At 40.9% G+C, this 22,412-nt stretch overlaps 1 protein-coding gene across 2 annotated transcripts; it reads left to right on the forward strand.

The window, feature by feature from the left end:
• The first annotated feature begins 2,241 nt into the window (after positions 1–2,241).
• Positions 2,242–8,554, forward strand: zgc:66455 (uncharacterized protein LOC393502 homolog). 2 transcript variants are annotated; one of them, XM_035660564.1, is made up of 10 exons: positions 2,242–2,392; positions 2,481–2,511; positions 4,193–4,788; positions 5,453–5,867; positions 6,063–6,104; positions 6,283–6,383; positions 6,638–6,699; positions 7,101–7,267; positions 7,381–7,536; positions 8,071–8,554. In XM_035660564.1, the coding sequence occupies exons 1-10, from the start codon at positions 2,312–2,314 to the stop codon at positions 8,427–8,429; spliced, it is 2,010 nt and encodes a 669-aa protein (XP_035516457.1). In that variant the 5' UTR covers positions 2,242–2,311; the 3' UTR covers positions 8,430–8,554. The 2 variants fall into 2 exon arrangements, with proteins under 2 accessions (XP_035516457.1, XP_035516459.1); XM_035660566.1 differs by having other exon boundaries at positions 8,132–8,352.
• Positions 8,555–22,412: the final 13,858 nt, after the last annotated feature.

Below are 22,412 nucleotides of genomic sequence, written 5' to 3' on the forward strand. Positions count from 1 at the left end.
CTTTTTACTCCACTGACAACTTTACTTTTCAGATTAGTTTTTCATAACTTTAATGTCCAGTGAAAACCACGTATCTCCAGATTGTGTGAATGTTTGTGATAAACTGAAGGATGAAGTGTTCCTTTATGGGTTGAGAAAATTCTTCTTTCTTTAAAATCCCTTTTGGATTAGCTGGAAAATGCGTCATCACAAAGCTGAAAACTGGGTCCGGGTTCCCGCCTGGAAAGTCTGTAAATTTAGAGACTAGTTTTCCAGTCACGGAAACACCTGGAAAATTATCAAAATGACCAAATATCCTGGAAATTAATATCTTCTCCTGGAAAACTTTAATTGTATTTCAACCTCTGACTCAGATCACATAAATCTGGGTGAGTTAGTTGCTGTTGCTTAAATGTCAGTCAAAAGTTGTTGCAGCGACTACTAAGTCTGCTTTGGAAATGCTCTCAGATTCATTCAGCCTGTTATTAATGATCAAATTTACATTTGGTGTTTGTGGTTGATCAGTGTTAATTGTACGTGCAACGAAAGCATATACTTTATTAGACTTTTTTATAGGCTAATAGGTGAAAAGATGGATTTTCTGTCAAATAAAATACATTTTACTTGACTTGAACTGTTATTTACGCTCCACTGAGACCGCATCGTCAAAATCGGCTGCAGTGAAAACTACCAAGTGCATCACAAAAGCAAGATAACGTGAGTGTCCCCGTAAACCATCATTGTGAGCAAGTTCTGTCTTATATTGTCAAGAAAAAGTCCTAGAAAATTATTTTTCTGGAAACCCTGAGGCGGTTTTTCTGACTTTTTAGAGCTACAAATGGGTGTGGCCTGGGTTCTTGGCAGCCAATAAGCCAAGAGAGACTAACCATGAGTGTAGTGGCTGGGAAGACACCAGACTTCGGCAAATCTTGAGCTATGTACAGTATTTTCTTGGATTTGTTTTCATAATGCATAAGTCGTTCACTTTTTACTAAAAACTTGAGACTGGTGAGGATACCCAATAAGATTTGCCTTTTCTCTGAGGTCTGCACATTTGGGAGCTTCAAGAAATCTGTAGCCAATCAGCAAAGCCCTGCCCTAGGCCTTTGTCTCACCTTCAGCTGAGCAACCATGAGGGCAAGCTGGAGGAAATTCAGGCCAAAACTCTTGATACGAGCTTAAAGCTATTTTACCTTATGAGCTACACTTTAAGTACATTATATGTGTGGACTCGAGTCAGACTGAATCTTTGCATTTTGCACATGCAGGTTAACAACAATAAATAAACACTTTGGAAGGTAGTTCCTTCTTACTGGCAGCTCATCTGTAGTCAAGATTGTTTGCTTTATGACATCTGTGGACCGAAGCTGGTCACTTCTGCAGCAATGTTCCTGACCAGCAGTAATACTGCTGCAGCTTATACAGTGTGATCCACCAGTGGCCACACACTGAGCATGGACTTTACAGTGAAGTGAAGTTAGACTGACGGTGTAATTTTAAATGAGGTAAAATTACGAGGATTTTTTTTTTTTTTAATGTGTAAATTATACTTTTTATTACAGTAAAAACACATCAGACACACATTATTGTTCCAAACAGACTGTTTGCATATATGTCTTAATACATCAGGACACACTGTTTCTGTGAAGAACTTCAGTTCACACAAACACACATTTTACTTAATTTGGGATTTTTAAAAGCTTTGTGTTCATGTTTTAATGTCCCAGCTGTGATGTTGCTGCTGTTACTGAACTTTCATCATATTTGTATAATTTATTTTTAAACAATAAATGGAGTTTGGCTCAAATGATTGGATTATTATTATTATTATTATTATTATTATTATTATTATTATCATGAATATTAACATCGTTCTTATTAATATCATCATCGTCATCATAATTATCATTATTTGTGTCATTATTATTATTAATAGTAGTAGTTTCATTATTATTAATGTTAAATTGTATCTTATGTATAGTCTTCTATATATAGAATATATATATATATATATATATATATATATAGATAATTTCCTCTTTCTGCAACAAATGGAAGAACAAATACAGTTTTATGTCATTTGTGTAAAAATAAAAGTGTATTTTTCACTGCTGCTGTGGTGAACCAAAGCTTTTACCTGAAGACTGGAATGAAAGAGTAAATATAACATCCAACGGGGACCTCTGGTGGACAAACCCTGACATCCACATCCAGCAAAAGGAAACACAATCAGCTAATTGATGAGTTTCAGCTGCTCAGACAGGAAAGGAAAACAGCAGTTTAACTGAAACTGTGTGCCTTTTCACATGTTTCAGTACGTTGTGGAAGTAAAATGCCCCGAAGGAACAGCTTTAGTGTGCTGCTCATATTTCTGCTGATATTTGGTATATTTTGGAAACACGGTGACTCGCAGGTAAGCCGCCATCCTCCCTGTGACATCAACTGGTTTTGGTTTTATTTGGTGAAATGTAATTCTGGTTGTTGCTTTCGTGTGTTTGTAGGTGAACAGAGAGGAAGCCAACAACCCTCCAGGTGAGACTCTGAACACACTCTATAAACGGGATCTACAGTGACAAAGTTAATAAAAAAATAGATTACATTTTTAGAAAAGCATTAGTTAAAGTGACCCTCAACATTTATCTAAATCTATGATGTTAACCATCAATCTTAGTATTAAAATTGATTTAGGAGATCTATATTTGGCTGCAGTAACTCTTAATAAATACAAATGTTTTTTTAAATTTTAACTTAAAAATTAAACAGAAGTGTTACTGAGAAGTAAATGACAGGTGATCAGTTGCAATATTGGCTTATGTGATTTCACTGTTGTTGTTTTTAATCAAATAAATCAGATAAAAGTTAACAGGTTTTTACCTTCTCTTGTGTTTAATTATGTTGTATGATGTAACTATGTGGTTTCATGTCTTTATCTAGCTTATATATTACACTGTGTCTCCATACTTGTCTTTTTCACTGTTTTGTGATTCTCTTTGGTTAACAGGACACTTTTATACACCAACAGTGAATGTGGTGTTTGTGTATCCTGAAGCCTGATCAATCTTCTTCCTCTGTGCTGTAGAGGTCCATCAGTGAGCCACACTGTTGCACTGGGTTACATGTTTCCTCATTACCACGAACACACTGTAGTTTATTTTCACACAATCACATATACAGCACCCTGCTGCTCCAAATACTCACTGGAGCACCAAATGTGGATTAATCTGCCTCTGAAAATAGTCCCCACCAATTTCCTGCAATGACCAGCTGTTAGAGGAAATGTATGAGCTTTTTAAAAAAAATGACATCTTCATTATAAACCACTGGTCTTGGACCTGAGAGCCAAAGACCAGGTACACTGTAAAATATATTGTTGTAAGTAAATTATGTGTGAATAATTGCAGTAAATTAACAGTAGCGAACATTAATTATTTTACAGTAATATGGATTAAAATCACCGTAATGTATTGTGTTTCTACAGTAATCAGTCAGAATGTTACTGTAAAAATACAGTATTTTGATGTGAAATTACAATACTTCACTAATTCACAACATCTGCCTGTAATATTTAAATAAATATGAATATATTATTATTAATAATAATTACATATTTATATAAATATAAATCATGCGTTGTAAAAACATCATTACGGTAGTTTATTGTGAAAACCTGGTGATTGTTAACAGTGTAGGGACTTGTTGGTTTTGTTTTCATGGCGGTTTGTTGATGATTTATTTTTATTTTTTTTAAAAGGTGGTCTTATTAAACAAGTTTTGCGTGATCCAAAAAATCCGACTCAAGGATCAAACAACGAGCAAAAATTAGGAGGAGAATGTTTGTTCGTCAAATGTTTGTCTGAAGCACGCTGCAGCACTTTATTTAGAGAGCAGGGCGGTCGATGGTCGTTATGTAATGTTGATATAAAACAAGACTGTTTGCTCGAAAATAACAACAGCAGCGGCGAAAGAGGTTAGAATAAATGCTGCTAGCATCAGTTATATCAGAACTGAATAGTATTTCTTCTTCTTCCGTGAAGGAAGAACAAAGAACGGCACTGAAGGCTTTTCTCATTGGAAAATATGATTTGTGTTTACCTCAAAATGGCCGATTAATCGGTCTATAACTCGTTGGAAATGAACCCTAACATTTGTGAAATGGTTGTCAGTAATGCTGAATACACACAACCTGCAGAACCACTGGTATGTTCTTCCTCAGATGGACACGGAGGAGGCGACGGTGCGTTCTTCGCCCTGCGGAACTGCCACCAGCTGCTGCACACCGACACCGGGGAGTTCTTCTCCCCGGACTACCTCTGCTCCAACCCGCCTCTGTGGTGCAACTGGACCATCCAGGTGGATCCCAGAAAGAGGGTCCAACTCCACCTGGAGGACCTGACCCCCGATGATGCCTGCCACCTCAAACAGGACCAGATTCACGTGGACGAGCCCGTTGGACATTTTAGGGGTCACAAGGTCCTGGAGAAGTGCTGGCGGGAGGCGAAGTACACCTCCTCCTCCAACACTCTGTACGTGGTGCTGCTGATCGGCGGCAGGCCCAGCTCGACTTACAGGGGCTTCTACGGCCGATACCAGGCGTTCGGACCACCGGTGGTTTACAACCCACAGGAAGGATTCACAGAGAGAAACAGGAACTCAGAACCATCTCTTGGACTCGTGGACTTGAATGAATTTGTGATGAATGGTGAACAGATGGAGTCAGATTTACAGCGGCGTCCATCACCGGCAAATTCTGATCTCATGTATGATTATTATGATCAACCTTCAGCCATGACGGTGGATTTGCCCGAAGAGGTGAGTAGGAATCAAACCCCCAACTCTAGCTAATGCCGTAATGCTACAAACCTAACTTAACTTTTTAGGATCTTTCAGCTCATTGTTTTGGATTTACAGCTTCACTCTCCGCTCGTTCTTCAACCTCATTTGCCGGAAACACAGTTGATAAGAACTGTGAGATTAAACCAGACAGTAACTGTGCAGTAAAATCAAAATAATGAGTTAAAAGAGGCTAAAAAGCTCTGTAGAACTGCAAAGTTTTGTGTGGAATTATCACTAAAAGAGACCCACGTCGTCATTTCAGCCTTTTGTTAATATGCAAAAGGTTGGCTGTATTCAAATGGTTACAGTCTGCAACTTCACCACTAGATGGCACTAATTCCACACACTGGTCCCTTTTTAAAATGACCATGAACCCCTGGTTCAAATCCAGCTGGGGACCTTTTTCTTGCACACTCCCCATAATTTCCTGTCTTCTCGCAACTGTTGTTTTTTTAATAGAAACATTAATAATAAGCAGCAAATTGTATTTCTGCATTATTGAGTTTAATCTGAAATAAATCACCTCATCCAGTGTATTTTTTTTTTTTTATCTTTTGTTACAATATTAATCTGCAGTTTGTTCTTTACTAATAAATACCATGAAGTATTCTGAGGTTCTTCCACCCTTTACTTCACTCAGGTGGATGAAAACCATCGTCCGGCCTCGGAGAACCGCAGCCAAGTCTACCGGTTCACAGCCACAGTGCCAGCATCCACACAAGGGACCTCTCGATCGGGAAGAGGTGCCACTCAAACCCCTCCAGGCCCGACCGACCCATCAGTCCACCCTGTGTCTCCACAGCAGCTGCATCACGGTCAGAACCACGAGCTCAAACCCAATGCTCGCTCCCCGACAGCAATACGAAGGGACGTGGAGGAAGTGTGGAGCAGTGTGTCCGAGGAGGAGAAGGCTCCTGATGGTGGGAACCGGACGGAGGTCAGCGAGGCCTCAGACCCGCTTCCTTCGCCCTCTGAAGGCCCAGAACCAGAGGAGACTGAGCAGACTCATCCTCAACCCAACATGGTGGAGCCGCTGTCAGACCACAAAGTCAACTGTGAGTACATTTGACTGCTATTGATATTTTAGGGATTTCATATTATATTCAAAACTGTACAATGAACCCAAACTCAGTAACTGCAGGAAGTTTGTGTAAAACCAGAGATTTGGATGAAGACAAGAAACGAGTCTAAAAATTGAGGTTCATTTTTTGTTTCTTTAATCTGTTTGACTTTGTGTTTATCTCTTGTAGTGAACATTAGGAATCACTCTGAAATTCCACACCTTCCTGGCGGTGAGTGTTGATAATGTTCACATGAATGTTAACACAGAAATCCTGGTCCAGTATGTAACTTCTGGAGGGGATATTTAATGTTTTAATGTGATTTTAAATGTAAGAAAATTAACTGTTATTGATTATTATGAGTGTACTGTTTTGGTGATATCACAGTCAGGATCTTGGTCCCGGACAGGTCACCTGTTTGAAGTGGCTGTTGAAGTGAACTTCAGTCTTGATTTGGAGGAGCTGTGGGACAACCTGGCCAAGTCGCTGCTGCTGTCAGTAAAACATTCGGTACGTTGATGAAAACAAAGCAGACGGTAAAGGTGCTACGTGTCGCATATAGAGAAACGGAGCATCACTAACCGCTTTTAAAGCATGACTTGGCGCTACCTCCTGCTTATCTTGACAAACTGACTCTAGCGGATGGAAATGAGCATTAATTCTCGTTTTCTTTTGCCGATTTATTCAAAATTTGGTTAAACTTGTGACACATCTGGATGGAAACACGCCTGTTGTAAGCTGAAGATGCAGTGTTGTTTCTGTAGATCAGTGAGAAGCTGGAAGCTCTACACACGCCGCTGTCTGTGTCTTCTAAAAGAATAAAGAGGTTGGTACATTTGTACATTTGCTTTGCCCCTTTTTATATATTTGTTTATATTTGCACTATTTCCTTCTATTCCTGTTTCCTGTCTTACTTTATTGTACACAGCAACCTCACAAAAATACATGATGAAGAAATTAAAGACCACTAAAACAAATTAAAGTCAGACTCTTCTCACTGGTCTCTTGATTGCAGCCTTGTTTCCTTCACTTGCATCCTCTTATTGAAGAGAACCGAGGAATAAACAAATGTATTTCTTTAAGTATTACCTCGACAGTTTCTAGCATAAAAGTGGAAATGATTCTATCACAGCTCACATCAACAAACCTACTGCTTGTGCTGTGAGTTCAGTAGCTGTTGTGATACAACCTGTGTGTGTGTGTGTCTGTGTCTGTGTCTGTGATTAGATTGAGTGCAGGGGTGCTGTACATCCTCTGGCTGCAGATTGGACAGGGGCCTGGAGGCCTACAGGTTCACGAGGCCGTCCACTCTGTCCTGCAGGGCTTCATCGGCACTGATGTCCCCGTCAGAGGAAAGCACGGGAAGGCTATCATCATGTCCCTGTCCACGGCAGGTACAGTATACCCCCCCTCAGAGGAGGTTAAAACATAATCCCAGTAAACCAACTGAACTGTATAGAACAGTGTTATCGGGAGTCATCTTTCTCTTCCTACGTGTGCGTTTCAGATGTAAATGAGTGTGGGACGCAGCTGGTGCTGTGTGACGTTAACGCAGACTGTGTAAACCACTTCGGTTCGTACTCATGCCGCTGCAGGCCGGACTTCCAGGACGCTTCCCGTCTGGGATCAGGAGGAACAGTCTGTGTGGATATAAAGGCTGCAGGTTCAATTCAGTTTTATTTGTTATAGAGCGTGTGTGTGTGTTTGCGTGTGTGTGTGCGTGTGCGTGCGCACGTGCGCGTGCGCGTGTTCTGCCTACACATGTAAAGTGTTACAGCACCTTCCACACACCTTTCCAAATGTATAAAACCCACAGGCGGTGAGAATGTGCATACTGGTACAAATCTTTCACACTGTGCATAATCCACGTAGTCCTTTGTGTCTTACAGTGTGATGTTGGCACAAAAGGGAAGAAAAGTGTGAATTTGGACACTTTATTTTGAGCTTTATTCCTTCACCGCACTAGTTTTAGGCGTTCCCCGCCTCTGTTACCTTCTTTTCACGTGGGAACAGACATACATGAGATTTTAACTGTGTATTTTATGCATCTGGCTCCAGGTGTAGACTGAACTCCTTAACAATGACATATAGAAGGACCACATTCTCTGACTGAAGACGGTTGTCTGAACTCTCAGCCATACTGCTTTATCCGAGCTAAACAGTGTCCGGCTGCTGACTTCCTGTCGTTTGCCTGCAGGTTGCAGCTCAAGCCTGTCCGCTGAGACTAAAGGCGTCTACGTGCTTTTCTTCCTGCTCAGCTCCCTCATCCTGATGCTGCTGGTGGCGGCCGGCATGCTGTACCACCGCCACCACCGGGGGACGTTCCTGGTTCGCTGCCACAGCGGCAGCGGCATCTCTCCCCCTGACCCTAACAACAACCACCATCATTATGATGACTCTGACCTGCCCCCTCCACCCCCGCCTGCCCGGGGCTTCAGGGAGGGCTGGCCCCAGGTAAAGGAGCGCTGCCCGTCCGTGGACCTGCCGCTGCTGCGCTTCAGCCCGTTGCTGCCACCAGACAGCTACGTGGAGCCAAAAGAGGACGGGAAGATGTGAAGAGACAGTGGACGCAGTATCTGAACTCTATCGATTAAAATCTGTTTTCATTCAGTTTACTTTCTGTTTTGTCTGATCTGTCCACTGTTTGTAATCCGTTGAATTAAAGTCACAACTAAACAGCATTTTCTTGCATTTTCTGCCCTGCCCAGAAGACAAAGGAGGTATTTACTAAGGGTAAATATTGCATCATTGCCCTCTATTTAAAATATATATATTTAGTAGTTTTCTTTAAACACAACAAAAAAGGATTACTGACATTACATCAAAGTTGATTTACGTAGATGTGTTCAGGGCGGGACTCTGACAACTTCCTGTTTCATGGAAGTTGAAGTAACTTAAGTATTTAATGTTAAGGTAATTAAGTTAATTGTACTAATTCCATTCAGTTAACTGAAGTTACACTCTTATGCAAAATTTCTCCAAACTTATTTAAAATGTGTGAACAGAATTTATCTGAATAAACAAACTTAAATTAATTTTCTTCAAACAAATGTTACCTTCCACTAAAGCAAATTAGTACATTACCTGTTAAAGCAGCTGATGTATTTTAAAAAGTTATACTTTGGGGGATTATTAAGAATTATTTGGATGCATTCTTGGGCATATAAGAATAAATAAAATGACATAAAAATAAAAACAGGCTTACATTTTTGTAAAGATATTCAAGAAAATGAGTCAATGGAACAAACTGGAATTATATCATCAATAATTAAAATACTGCACACATTTAATCACACTCAAAACAACTGAGTTGCTTCAACAATTAACAATTAATTTTTGAGTTGGGTTTAATTCGTGTGTAAGAGTGAATTCATTCGCCTTGTACTAAGCTGTGTTTGCATCACGATTTTAAACACATGACTGATCGCATATGAAAAATCCTGATTTGTTGTTGCAAAGGCCTTAACTCTCACATAAACAACTGTAAGCCACAATCTATCTGTTAATGTGAGGTTGATGCATGGAGGCATGAAGACACTAGACGCTAAAGAAAAGCCTTGTTTTGGTTAGCAGAGACGGGCTAAGGGAACAAGCACCCTGTAATAAAGCAGAGTAAGGTCAGCAGACTCCCCATGTGACAGCACACCGCCCTGGATTAGCTGCTGTAAGCCTATTAAAGTGGTTTGGACTAGGTGGGCCAGCACAGACTACACTTCTCTCCCTGCACACAGCGATGCAGGGTGGCCGGTCTGAAACTGAGAGGTCACAGGTCCACAACAGGCCGTGTGGAGTGTCCTTGAGCCGGAGAGTCGCTCCGTATAATCAGCTGGATTCCTGAATTTAAATGTGGCATTATGGATCCAGACACACAGATTAAACTTCTGTCTTCATTCCTCAAGAGATACACAGAGCAGGATTACATACAGATTTGGGATATGATCATTAATAATAATATAAACATAATAAAAAGGATAATAAGTGGACAGAGCCTCCAGGTCTGAAAAGTGAAACTAATGCATACAAGATAGATAGAAACCTTTATTTAATCAGGGAAAACATAAAAGACAATTGAGATAAGAAGACAAATACATTACACAGGGATAAAGCAGTCTAATTTAAGTCCTGAAACTTATTCCACCTAATGGGGAGCATAAAAAGCTAAAGCAGTTTTCCTCCATATCAAAGGTAATAAATATACTGCTGTGTGTACTGCATTCCACATTTATAAATATTAAAATGACGATAAATAAAATGGTATGTGCGACAATTTCAGACAAAAAATACAGACGTGGTGTGCAAACGGCTTTTAACATTCCACTATTTATTGTTTTACGGCACATCGTCTGGTTCAAGCTCTGGTAAACCCACTGTAGACCAGCTGGTGAAGGAAGTGGAACATAAGGAGTTGGTGGAGACCAAAAACAAAACTAGAAATAGAGTGAATACTGAACACAAACATGACTCCAACAGGATGATTGTGCGTCTGCTGGGTGTGGAAGTAAGCAGCTCTTTGCCAACATGTTGACACGCTGGCAGCTGTGCTGAAAGCTTTAGTTACTAGTTCCTTTACAATTTAACATTTTATATAACGTACAAAACATGTGATGACCTTATTAGATATGTTGCAGTTTTATAGATTAAACTACACAACAGTATAAAGCTGTTGAAATTGGCAGACCAGATGTGACACTACTGTCCACCAGACTCCATTGACAAAAACACAAATTTTACCTCCCAGTTCATAAAACTCACTTCACATTCAAACTCACCATTAACCAGTCTCTCCAGGATTTCAGGCGCATTTTTTGGGATTGTTCTGGCCTAAAATGTCTTATTTCACAGCATTGTCTCTACTCTAAAACTGCATGTTGTGATGGGTTTTTTTATACATTTAGTGGTGAAAACTAATGATTGGTCAAATTTGAGCAAAGGTTGCAGTAATTGGACAAAATTGGTGCAGAATTCACAGATATTGGTTGAATTTGCTTTAATTGGAGGGACTGACTATCAAAATAAAACTCACCAAACAGTCTTTTGTTAGTTTGTCCACTGTTCCAACAACAATCACCAACTCTGGTTTGGTCAAAATAAATTTTAATTCACAGAGTGAGAACAGGATGTTATATCTGCCATGTACCATTAGCTAATCCACTTCATGTTTTTGCCACTGACAGGTTCAGGTTGTTAATCTAAGAGTCTGACAACATTATATCATGTTAGATGATACAAACAGCAGTTTCAGTCGCCCTTCGTCCTCAAAGCCAAAAGTTGCACACGGAGAAACAACATATCCTTCCAACTGGCCGAGATAATCAGATGAATAAATTAAAACCAATAATATAAACAGATAAATCACTGGGCAGCAGACCACAGCATGAGGAGGAAGAGGAAGGAGGAGGAGGAGGAGGAGGTGGTTAGGTCCACCCTCCACACTCAGCTTCCGTCCTCTGCTAGCAACCTGAGGTCGAGGAGGGCGCTCCTCCTTCGTCGCTCCCCATCCAACGAGCCACGCTGAGCTTCACCTGCCAGGCAGCATCCTCCACCCATAATCCCCTGCTCCCCTCCTAGCTCTTGTTCCTGTACTCACTTATGCATGAAGGTGTCTGTGTGTACGGAGGTTCATTTGCAGAATCCAGTATTTTATAACATTAATAAATTGTAAATCCTGTGAATATTATGAAATATTTATGTGTGTTTAAGTCCATCATGCTAAAAACTGTATAATGGATTTGTTTCGCTGACATTTGGGAAGAAAATGTGAAATATTTTCCTCTTTTTTAATGTATTTCTTCTTCCTGTAAAATAACCAAACCTTGATTTCAAAATGGCCGTTCTACAAAGACATCCTTGCTCTTTGATTCTGAATGTTTACTGTCGAAGTTTTACATCTATGAAGCCAACACCAACTGTCAAACAGCCACTAGAGGCTGGCTCCAGCAGTGAGTCTCCATAAGGCCCAATATTAAAATGTCCAACTTTACAACAGAAATAAACATGTTTACAGCCTTTATAGTTAATTTCCCCGTTCATGACAACTATGTGGGGGAATGAATTTTTGTACAACTCACCTGTTTAAATTATATTCAGGCTTAAAGTTATGCAAAATTAAGAGAAAGCCAATGTGGGTGACAGGTCAGGTCAGGCTGTTTTCAGTAACCAGGCTTCATTCAGCCAGAGCTTCACAACGGCTTCTCACAAACCTATTGGGGACGTTGCGTTATTCATACAGTCTATAAATAAAACACAAACGACATCACCAAAACATTTTCTAAAGTTTTTTCCTTGTTAGCAGTAAAGTCTAAAGACCTCATTATGCTTAAAAACACTACGTTTCTGAAACATTTATGGTGTATCTGTTTGTACAAACAAAACGTGGCAGTAAACGTCATAAAGGTTTAGTGACAAGTTTAAAACGTTGTGAAACTGAAAATGAAGTTTCAGACACTAAGAGAAAAGTTTTATTTTAGACTTTATTTCAAGCATAATGAGACCTTGATTCAAAAACTACTGGTCAGATTTACATCAAATTTACTGTTGATATTTATCCTCAGAGGATGATTTCTAATCCCCTTTCTTGTGCCACCATCAGGCAAATATTTAGACTTTTCTCCCCATACTTCTAATTGCAAAAATGATCAGTGAGGCTTTATTATTTCTGGATGTAACGAACATTGAGGCCTCTAGATGTTGCTGGTGAGGAATTAGACTTGTATATATATTATATGTCAAACTAACAACCCAGAGACCTGATGGTCGTTGTAAGTCACCTACAGCCTGTCCTTCCAATCTCTCTTTGTCCTGTTGTCTCGGTCAGAGGCAGCAGCAGCGTGTCGCTCTCCGCGTGCAGTCTGAGGCCACCAGGCAGCGTGTGGTGGACCACAGTGGCAGAAAAGCAGTGATCTGCTCTGGTAGAGCCACATGGATGCCACACAGACAGAAAGACCTGTCCTCACAGCGTCGGAGCCTAATGAGCGTCTGCTGAACCTGCAGCAGCAGCAGCAGCGTGGGTGGCCGACAGGTCTCGGGTTTAGGTTTTAACAGCTGAATATGTTAACATTAATCAGTAATCCAGCTTTACAGGCAGGGATGTATCAGCTTGTTTCTAAATGCAGCACAGCTGATAAAGTTAATGTGTTAAAATGCAAAAATAAAACATAATAATGTAACAGAGAGCTGCACGGATGACATATTTTTGTAATCCAGAAGTTATCATCGTCTTGGTTCCTTCAACAAAAAGCCAACAGGATTATTGGATTATTGCAGAAAATATAAATTCTGTGGCTGACTAAAGGTCTGATACTTGCCACAAGATTTTAACATTTCCATTTCCATATCAGTTTTTTGATCTTTTTAATAAAATAGTCAGTTTACCAGTCGAACAGTGACATGTAGATGACAGAAAATTGTCTGGAAGTAACAAAAAAGTAAGAAATTACAGAAGGAGCTGTAATGAAATCACTGACAGTATAAATAATGGACAGAGCTACCCGGTCCGTAAACTGAAGCCACGCCGAAGTGTCTTAAACCTGCATTCTATGTAACAACCAGCAGGGGGCAGCTCGACTGGTTGCAGTAACACTCTGATACCATTCAGTCGAGAAATGAGCCGACTTCTCAGTTGATTTATGAGCTCAGTAAACAGTTTCCTGATGAGTTTCTGGTCTCAGTCTCTAGTTTCAGTCTTCTTCCATACAGGCAATTATTTCATTTAGTAACTGATGGTCCCATTTAGAGTCAAACAGACTATGCTACCCTATGCTTTTAGGGGTGGGGCTACCTTGTGGATTGACAGGCTCATTGTCAGTGAGTCCGTCCAGCTCAACGCCACCAAACTCAGATCAAACTGTCCAAACTAGCCAGTGGCTGATCAGATATGGATCCCAGGATGTCCAGCTCAATGCACCAAACTCTCAAAAAATTCTGTTACTGCGTTGACTATTTCTCTCCTCAAATCTGTTCACAAACACATTTTACTGTTTATCTGGAATACCAGATCCTGTGAGCAGGCGAGCCGCCATTGTTTCCTGACACAGACGAGTTGAAACTGTGCAACCAAGGAGACTCTATTACAATTACATTTAATTGAGCATTTTAATGTAATATCAAAGAAAAATACACGGCTGTTCACTGGCAGGTCACAGTATGTTTTCCATTGTGTGTGTGTGTGTGTGTGTGTGTGTGTGTGTGTGTCCATATTTGTCCTGTTCACAAAACAGCTGAGGAACGCTGACCTTGCATCTCCCATCAGGATGAGCTGGTCAGTAATCCCATCAGTGTTTAATAACCTGATCCGAGTGTTACGGGCGTCATTATATCAGAGGAATCAGGCTCCGGGTTTCTTCTCATGGCACACTGTGTTGGAATTGGCTCCCTGGCAATTTATTTTTCTATTAGCCGAACCGTGTGAAGTGTGATTGGGCGTTGAGCTGCAGGTTGGCAGACGGGCTGCTCTGCCTGATAAGGGGACAGTCAGAGATCTCGCACAGCCCAGCAACTCTCTGCTCTGATTGGGTGAAGATATGAGGCAGAGACTGACCGGCTGCTTACAGTCCCTCAGTCGTCCCTCAGCAAGTCCACCTTAAACCTGCAGTCTTTCTCTTCGCCAGCAGGGGGCGACTCCACTGGTTGCAGAAAGAAGTCGGTTACAAAAAAATGACCCTGTTCTCAGTTGATTTATGAGCTCAGTAAACAGTTTCCTGATGAGTTCATGGTCTCAATCTCTAATTTCAGTCTTCTTCAATTCAGCATAATGTTCATTTAGTAAATAGAAAGCTGCAGGAATGAGCCCTAAAACCAGGTGTGGGTTAACATTTAGCATTCTGGTTCCCTCACCTCAAAGTTAATGGGTTTTAGTTAGATGCCTGAAGACACAAGCCTGATAGATTTTGTTCTACAACATAAAATACGTCAGTAAATACCTGTACATATTGAAGCTTTAACGGTCGCTAACAGGCAGCTAAATGATACAAAGTGTGACGGCATTATGACAGTATATGTGTTGTCGGCCTGCCTCTGTTTTACTTTTTCAGGTCTACCTGATTGTCTGGCCCCTCCCACCTCATTAAAGGATTGATGTCACCTGCTTGGAGCATTTATAAGCTGGGTGATTCCAAGATGGCTCCCTCTCTTTCTCTCTGGTATCATTAAACATCAGCACACCGAACACGGAGACTTATCTACTCACTAGTCCGCCTTTACAGCCTCGTTGAGTTTATGCTCTTGCAAGCTATTCTAACTCAGACTTTACAACTTGTAGATTTTAAATTCTAAGATTTAATCAGTCATGCAGCTGTGGTGTAGTTTGTTTAAAGCCTAATGTTAGCTTTTTACTTCTGGTAATCGCATTTAAGCTTCCTGTGTTTTATAAGATCATCTTGCTGAACAAAATGTGCAAGTATCAGGAACTTAAAACATGAACAGTTTATTTCAACAATCCAACAATCCCATTGGCTTTTTGTTGAAGGAAGAGAGAGAGATCCTCATGCTCTGGTTACCACCTCAACATCCCGTCACTTCACCTACCCTGAACTTCCCGTGTACTCTGAACAGCTGCGGATCAATAAGGTGACATCTGCTCAGAACCAGCACCTGCCTGCAGGCAGCAGATGAAGCTTCCTTAGACCTCACTCAGCCTTCAGGGTGTTCACAACTGTTTACAAGAACGAAACAAGAACAGTTCGCCTACATTAAAGCCCCCTCTTCCCCTGAAACACACAAACATATTTAATCATTAACCTCTGGTGGTATTTGTCTAGGTTCACCCTGATGGTGTAAATGGGAATGGATGTACGCTTGTGACTGAACTACAGGTCAACTTGTTGTCTTTGCTCCGAAAATGTGAACTCTTTTGGATATATTCACTGGCAACGTTTTTTCTACCGCCACCAAGCAGCAATCTCTGTAGCTGAGTACCAAAACCTGCATTTCCTCTAACGGCCACTAGAGGCTGGCTCCAGCAGTGAGTCAATCTCCATAAAGCCCAATATTAAAATGCCTAATTTCCCCGTTCATGTGTTCACTGTATGGGGGGTGAATTTTTATATAAGCCACTTGTTTTAATTATATTAAGGCTTAAAGTTATGAATAATTTAGGACTTTTATTGACAGGTAGGTGTGGTCTCAGGTTGCAGGACTTCATTAAGCCTCAGCTCTTCGTCTTTTACTATTTTTTGGGTTAGTCCGTAGCCGCCGGAGTCACGACTGCCAAGTGGCGACAGCCAGAAACCTATGGGTGACTTCCACTATTTATTATAATAGCAGGACAAACTATTTAACTCCCTTACCACTGTGCTGCACATTTACATTATGGGATGCAGTAAACTATGAAGCCACTAGGGAACGTTTAATGGTGTGTGCTCAGTCAGTCTCTCTGCGTCAGCTTAAAATAAAAATAAAAATCAGCAGACAACTGAGTTATTAGAATGTAAGCTTGTTTTTGGTTTGGTTTGGTGCGGGGAACAGTGAGCCCATTCAGCTCTGCAGTGGTCCTACACTTCATCACAGAAAGCATATCACCAGGAGCAGCACTACCACTCAGACACGGTGCCAAAAAAACATTAAAACCAGAGCTGCTGTGAGCAGGATTATCCTACAGGGGGCAGTGCGTAGCCTCGGCCTCTCTCCCCGGCTCCCTCCTCAGGCTTTAATCATTCGTCAGGCATAATAAGAGAAGCATTTATAGTCATATCCCTGTAATAAAGGAGGTGTCTCTTTGTCCTTTTTCATTCAACACATTGTCACAACCCAGAGCCTTAATCCTGCAAACTGACGGACAGTTGCATCCTGGGAAAAGAGCCGCATGCCATTGTTTGAGTGAGTCAAATCTGTTAAGCCCTAATTCTTTTGTCGGCATTTGCATACTCGGAAGTATTCTTTAACCGAAGGGCCAAATCCTCCTTGTGTGTGTGATGCGAGGCATTTTTAGTATCATTTGTGAAGTATCTACATGCACTATTAGCGCTGCATAATACCCACATATAATATCCCGCCATAATCTCATAGATAAGAAGGTTTTTTTTTTCTAAAGCGAAGCGTTACGTCGGGATGAAACGCTGCAATTTCAAGCAGATTCAAACGGGCTCAAATGTCATCAGAAAATGTCAAGTGCCTCTGCAGTGGCAGGATACCGCCATTTCTTTATCGTTTCCATCACCCTCCCTGATTCCTCAAATTTACCTCCCAGTTGAAAGGCTCGGCTCGGCTCAGACCGCCGAGGTGTAATGGGTCTGGTGCTATACTAAAGACGGACACCTCTGACTCACCTGGCCTCTCTCATTTTCTCTTTCTTCCTGCCTCTTCTCATCTCGCTCTTTCCATTTCTTTCCTCTTCACCTCCGCCTCTGCCTCTCGTTCTCCTCTGATTACAGCAGGATGGCTTTCCCCCCTCTTCTTCCAGCAGAGTTTCTCTGGCTCACTGATAAACTGTTGGTTATCTGTCTGCGGCGTCGGGTGCACTGCAGTTCACACATTCACATCCTCTGCAGGCCGCTTTCTCCGCTGCTCTCTGGAGTCCCTTCTGCAAAAGCTCTGATAAGATTGTCGAGTCGAGATGGCAGATGGAGAGTCGAGGAGTGACGGCGTGTATTCTGTTAAAGCAAAACTGTGAGCTTCCCCAAAATGTCTACCCGTCATTACGCTGACTTTTAATATCTGAAGCTGTGAAAAGTGAAACAATCTAAGTTTAAAGTTTGATTATTTATTTTCCAGGGTTTGATTTTCTGCCAAAAAAAACACAATGAAACATTGTAATAAATTTTTTTATTTTAACCCTTTAAGATCACATCCTCAGTCATATTCTTCCCCTATTTAACAATTTATGCAAATAAATTACAAAAATTCAAAATTTCTTTGTATTTTTGTATCAAAATCCAACGATTTTGACTTCCTGTAAAACAAATAGGTGCATGTAAGCATTGACAATCTGATATTGGACCAGATAAGACTGGCCTGGATAAAAAAACACTTCAACTTTACAGGCCAGTCATTTACACATCTCTGCAAGGCGGCGTGTATGTATTATACAACAGGTGTCAGTTTAAAGCAAAAGGAAAATACACATTTCTTGCCACTAGAGTGATCTTTCTACTAAACCTGAGCTAAACTAACTTTTTGGGACCAGATGCTTTTTTCAGAGAGACAAATGACAACATTGGTCCACTGTTTAAATGCGTACATCACTTATGTTTGCCTGACGCAACCTCTTATGGTTGTGCAAATAACAGCTTCCCAATGCACTGTTGGACAGCTCCGAATATTCTTACGGAGGTCATCAACATTTGTTTCTTTTAACCAGGACGTTAACCAAGTCATTTTAGTTCCTTAAACCTCTCTGAACCTAAACTGTGGTTCTTTCTGTAACGATCATATCGGTGGTTTTTTAACAGGTTATGATTCTTATGGACTCAGTGTGCTTTAAACAAGGTTTTTGTCCCCCATACAACCTAGTTCCCTTTGAAGGACACTGAAGCCTTTACTTTTCTCTTTGTCCTGCACTTCCAATCAATTTTGATATCATCAAACTGACCAAGTTGAATCCCAAAGGGTCAAGAAACACAAGATGATAAGACAACAAAGCCGAACTTATTTGGAAGAGAAAACATAAGCGAATGGCAACATTATCACCAAAACTGTCTCGAACTACAGCAACATGACTGTAATAAAGTGGAATTATCCCTTCAGATTCAACGCCAGCGTGTGAGAAAGCTTTTATCTGTCTTTACATGTCTGTCTCCACATATACAGTATGTACGCAGCCTTGGCTCTCCACGCACTCAGCCTTTGTTGTGAAATGTTTCACTGTGTTGCACCATCACTTTTCACTCCCGCTCTTTCCCAATGTCACACAGTTAAAAGAAGAGACGGAGGAATTTGCAGCCGCTCTGCATCTGTTCTCTGTTTGTCTGTTTGTTTTGTTCTTTTTCCTCCTGTGTATTTAAGCGTCAATTTCTGCCGGCGAGGGACACATGAAAAGAGCCACGGCACGAACAGAAAACAAGCCCTCAGAGACGAGGAGGAGGAGGAGGAGGAGGATGAAATGACAACACGAGGAAGGAAACAAGGCCCAGGAATAAGCTGCGATTAAACCGAAAAACAATCAAACTGCAGAGATGAGAAGAAGTAGTAGATGAGGGGGGGAAAAACACACAGACACACACACAATAATGAAAGCAAATAAAACAGGCAAACAGGGAATGCAGTGTGTGTGAAAAGACCCTGGCGAGGGCAAATTACACCGAGTGCCAGTTCTGGATGCCTGGCATCAAAGGGACGATATAGTCAGAGTTTTGTTGGAAATGGGAAGCGTTTTTCTAAATGACACCATTGGATCTAACTGAGACTGAAACTGGGATCAGAGAAGGCAGCTGTCACAAAATCAACAACACATTCATTCACATTAGAGGTGAGAACGTCCTCGATAATACAGATACCATTCAATTCAATTAAAGGTTTCACATTCTCTCGTCATCGGTTTATTTCAAGAAGGACGTACAACAACCCTTTTCCTTAAGGAAGGTGAGTTTTAGTGATATTTTTAGGAACTTTTTCTACAATTATCTGTCTGTATCATAAAGACTTAACAGGCTTTTTCTGGACAAATCCAGTGTTTTCTTCTCATTGTTCTATCAGCTCTTTGGTTGTTTAGCAGAGAATAAAGGTGCTGTAAATAATGTCTTCAAAGTTTAAATAAATACATTTAGTTTTCATGACAAAAATGAACAAAATTCTTAGATGTATGTGTATGTATATTTTTTAAAGTTTTCTTACATCAAGGCCTTGCGACCCCCTGTGAAGCTTTGGTGACCCATAGCGAGGATCCCAACTCCAGGTTCGGAAGCACTGATGTACAGGATAGTTGTGAACACAGCATTGAGTTGCGATGTTGCAGCCAATGCCTGTAAATTCTGCGCAAACTTTGGCCAATCACCACAACTTTATCACTTTTAACGTCACCAAAACCCACTTCCTCCTTTCTAGCTGTGAAAATGCAACATCTCACATTTATCCACCAAACAGGACAATTTTATTACTTTTTATTTAAGAATTAAAAGGTCCAGTGTGTAGGATTTAGTGGTATCTACAGGTGTAGATCGCAACTCAGTCACTTCACCCTCCCTTTCCAAGCGTGAGGGAGAAACTACGGTGGCCACGAAAAGCATAAAAAACGACCCAATGGAGAGCCAGTGTAGAAACATGGCAGTTCAACATGGCGGCCTCCTGAAAGGCAATATCTGTAAATAAAACCAGCTCATTCTAAGGTAACAGAAACACAACGATTCCTATATTCAGGTGATTATACACTAATGGAAACAAACCTATGAATATTATATTACATTTCTGACTATAGATCCTCATAAATGATTCACACTGGATCTTTAATGCTTGAAGAATCGGCTGTTAGTTAAATAAACAGTAGTTCTGCCTGATGAAGTGATCTGTGATTGGCTGAAGGGCTTTAGTTTCAGTACTTTAGTTCACTCTGTAAGAATGTTAACGCTCTGTACATTAGCTTAAAATGAGCTAATATTATAAACGGACCGTACTGGAGCAGTGAAAAGGCCACGATTTATCTAAATGTGTAGCTTATGAATAAATTTGTCCCGACTTCCTCAGTAGTTCCTCGTCCGTCCCTCCAGTGGTGCAGCTCTCTGGTTTTTGTGTTGTTCCAGTTCAGCGGCTCTCTGACGTCCCGACACCGAGGCTTTTATGACAGATGAAGACTTTTTAACTGCCTCTGTGTGGAGGCAGTGGACTGGGTCCTCTTAATTAGTACTTTGTCTCTGCTGAGAAGTGACCTTTTCTCTTTTGCACTCGGGCTAAATTGACTGCCACTTCTCTGCTGTGTGTTTCCTCTGTTTTACATGGCTGCTGGTGCGTGGCTCCCCTCTGGGTGCTGCAGCACTTCATGTAATTAGGCTTCAACTGATGTATTGGCGGCCCAGAATAACAAGCCAACGTTAGGACTTCAGTATTAAAAACGACCAATCAGTGGTGTCCACTTCAAACCTCCATCCGACCTTCCTTCACTTAGAACGGCAAAATAAAACCAGGTGGAAAACCTGAACTTTAAACTGAACTTATTCTGAGGGGATTGGGAGGATTTTACATCATTTCATTCAAACATTTGCTTTTGGTGTTTGGTTTGCTAACAGGAAGTTCAGTTCGAAGGTCATATATATGAAATTCACTTGCCACTGTATGTCACATTAGAGCATCAGCATCTCACACGAAAGCAGTGAGACAGAAACCAAATAAAACTCATCAAAATCAAAACCACTTCAACACTTCAAAGCCCCAAACTCCAAGATGTGTTTCATTTGGCCAAAGTGGCTGCAATGAATCAAAGGTCCAGTGTGAAACATTGAGGAATGTATTATAATAGTCATGGGTTTGTTTTTCATTAGTGTATAATCACCACAGGCAGCAATCTCTGAGATCACATATCAGGCTTTATTGATGACTAATGATCCTGTAATCACACACACACACACACACACACACACACGGTGTCTTCCAGGCTCTTCCATGACTCTCCAGCTCGAGACCCTCCACAACCATCCTCCATTTCCAGAATCAGAGATGACCTTTGCATGAATAAAGTCAAAGAGGATTAAGGCAGAAGAGACCTTCGCAATGTCGGCCGAGGGGAGAAGCGGGTGCATCCTCCTTTGGACGTGGTTTGAGTGTCGATGTCTCCGCCCGCCCGAAGGCCACGCTGTGTGTGTGTGTGTGTTCTTGGAGGCTGCGGAGAAACAAAAAGAAAACACACCTTCAGGAAATGGGAGGAAACGTCACAAGGAATGTTTCTAATCTCATCCTGATGGTAAAGTTACTGTCAAATGCTTCATCTGTTTCACCTGCCGCATTAATATTCTTATCTCTTTAATACTGCCACCGAGCTGATCCATACGTTACAAGATACACAGATCTGTCCGTCAAGCTGCCAGGATTACAACAATTTAGATTAGCTGCCTTTCTTTCCTGCTTCGGTACAGGATGGTGTCAGCGGCGCTCGGCACCCAGCAGGATTAATGGAATCCTATTTTGTCATTATTACCTGTATAATACCTGTCGCAATCATGTGGAGCAATTTACACCTTTAAGAAATATCAAGTGTTAAAAGACTTTCAGGAGATATTAGATAGAAAATCAAACACCATGTTGTTACTGCAGGAAATTTAAAAAAAAAAACCAACCCAGTGTGGTTGTTTATTCAATAATTCTGCTTTTAGCTTCCTCTTACAGACATCATTTCCCACAAGCCAGAGATTGTCATGAGTTTGAGTGGCGGATGTGGGCTGGATATGGAGAGCTAGCTAAACAGCTAAAACCTTGGAAAGATCACATTGAGAGAGAGCATTGCTAGATAGAGGTAGAAGGAAGAAATTTATAAATTATGGGGGCTGTAGTTTTCCCATAAACTGACAAATTAATTGTTGTTTATCTTCACTGAAGGTTATATATACAAAATTCACCAAAACCGACTTTCCAACTATCACCAACTCTGGTTTGGTCAAACTAAATCCTTAAAATAAGATGTGA

Source organism: Morone saxatilis, unplaced genomic scaffold (genome assembly GCF_004916995.1).
Source record: "Morone saxatilis isolate NCDOM2014 unplaced genomic scaffold, NCSU_SB_2.0 Contig17, whole genome shotgun sequence".
Lineage (NCBI taxonomy): Eukaryota > Metazoa > Chordata > Actinopteri > Moronidae > Morone > Morone saxatilis.

Excerpts from the sequence above, each read along its gene's own strand:
- zgc:66455 (XM_035660564.1), top strand. The coding sequence starts at position 2,312 with ATGCCCCGAAGGAACAGCTTTAGTGTGCTGCTCATATTTCTGCTGATA. Across the intron at positions 2,393-2,480 it reads GGAAACACGGTGACTCGCAG|GTGAACAGAGAGGAAGCCAA; the intron begins GTAAGCCGCCAT and ends GTGTGTTTGTAG. Across the intron at positions 4,789-5,452 it reads CGGTGGATTTGCCCGAAGAG|GTGGATGAAAACCATCGTCC; the intron begins GTGAGTAGGAAT and ends TACTTCACTCAG.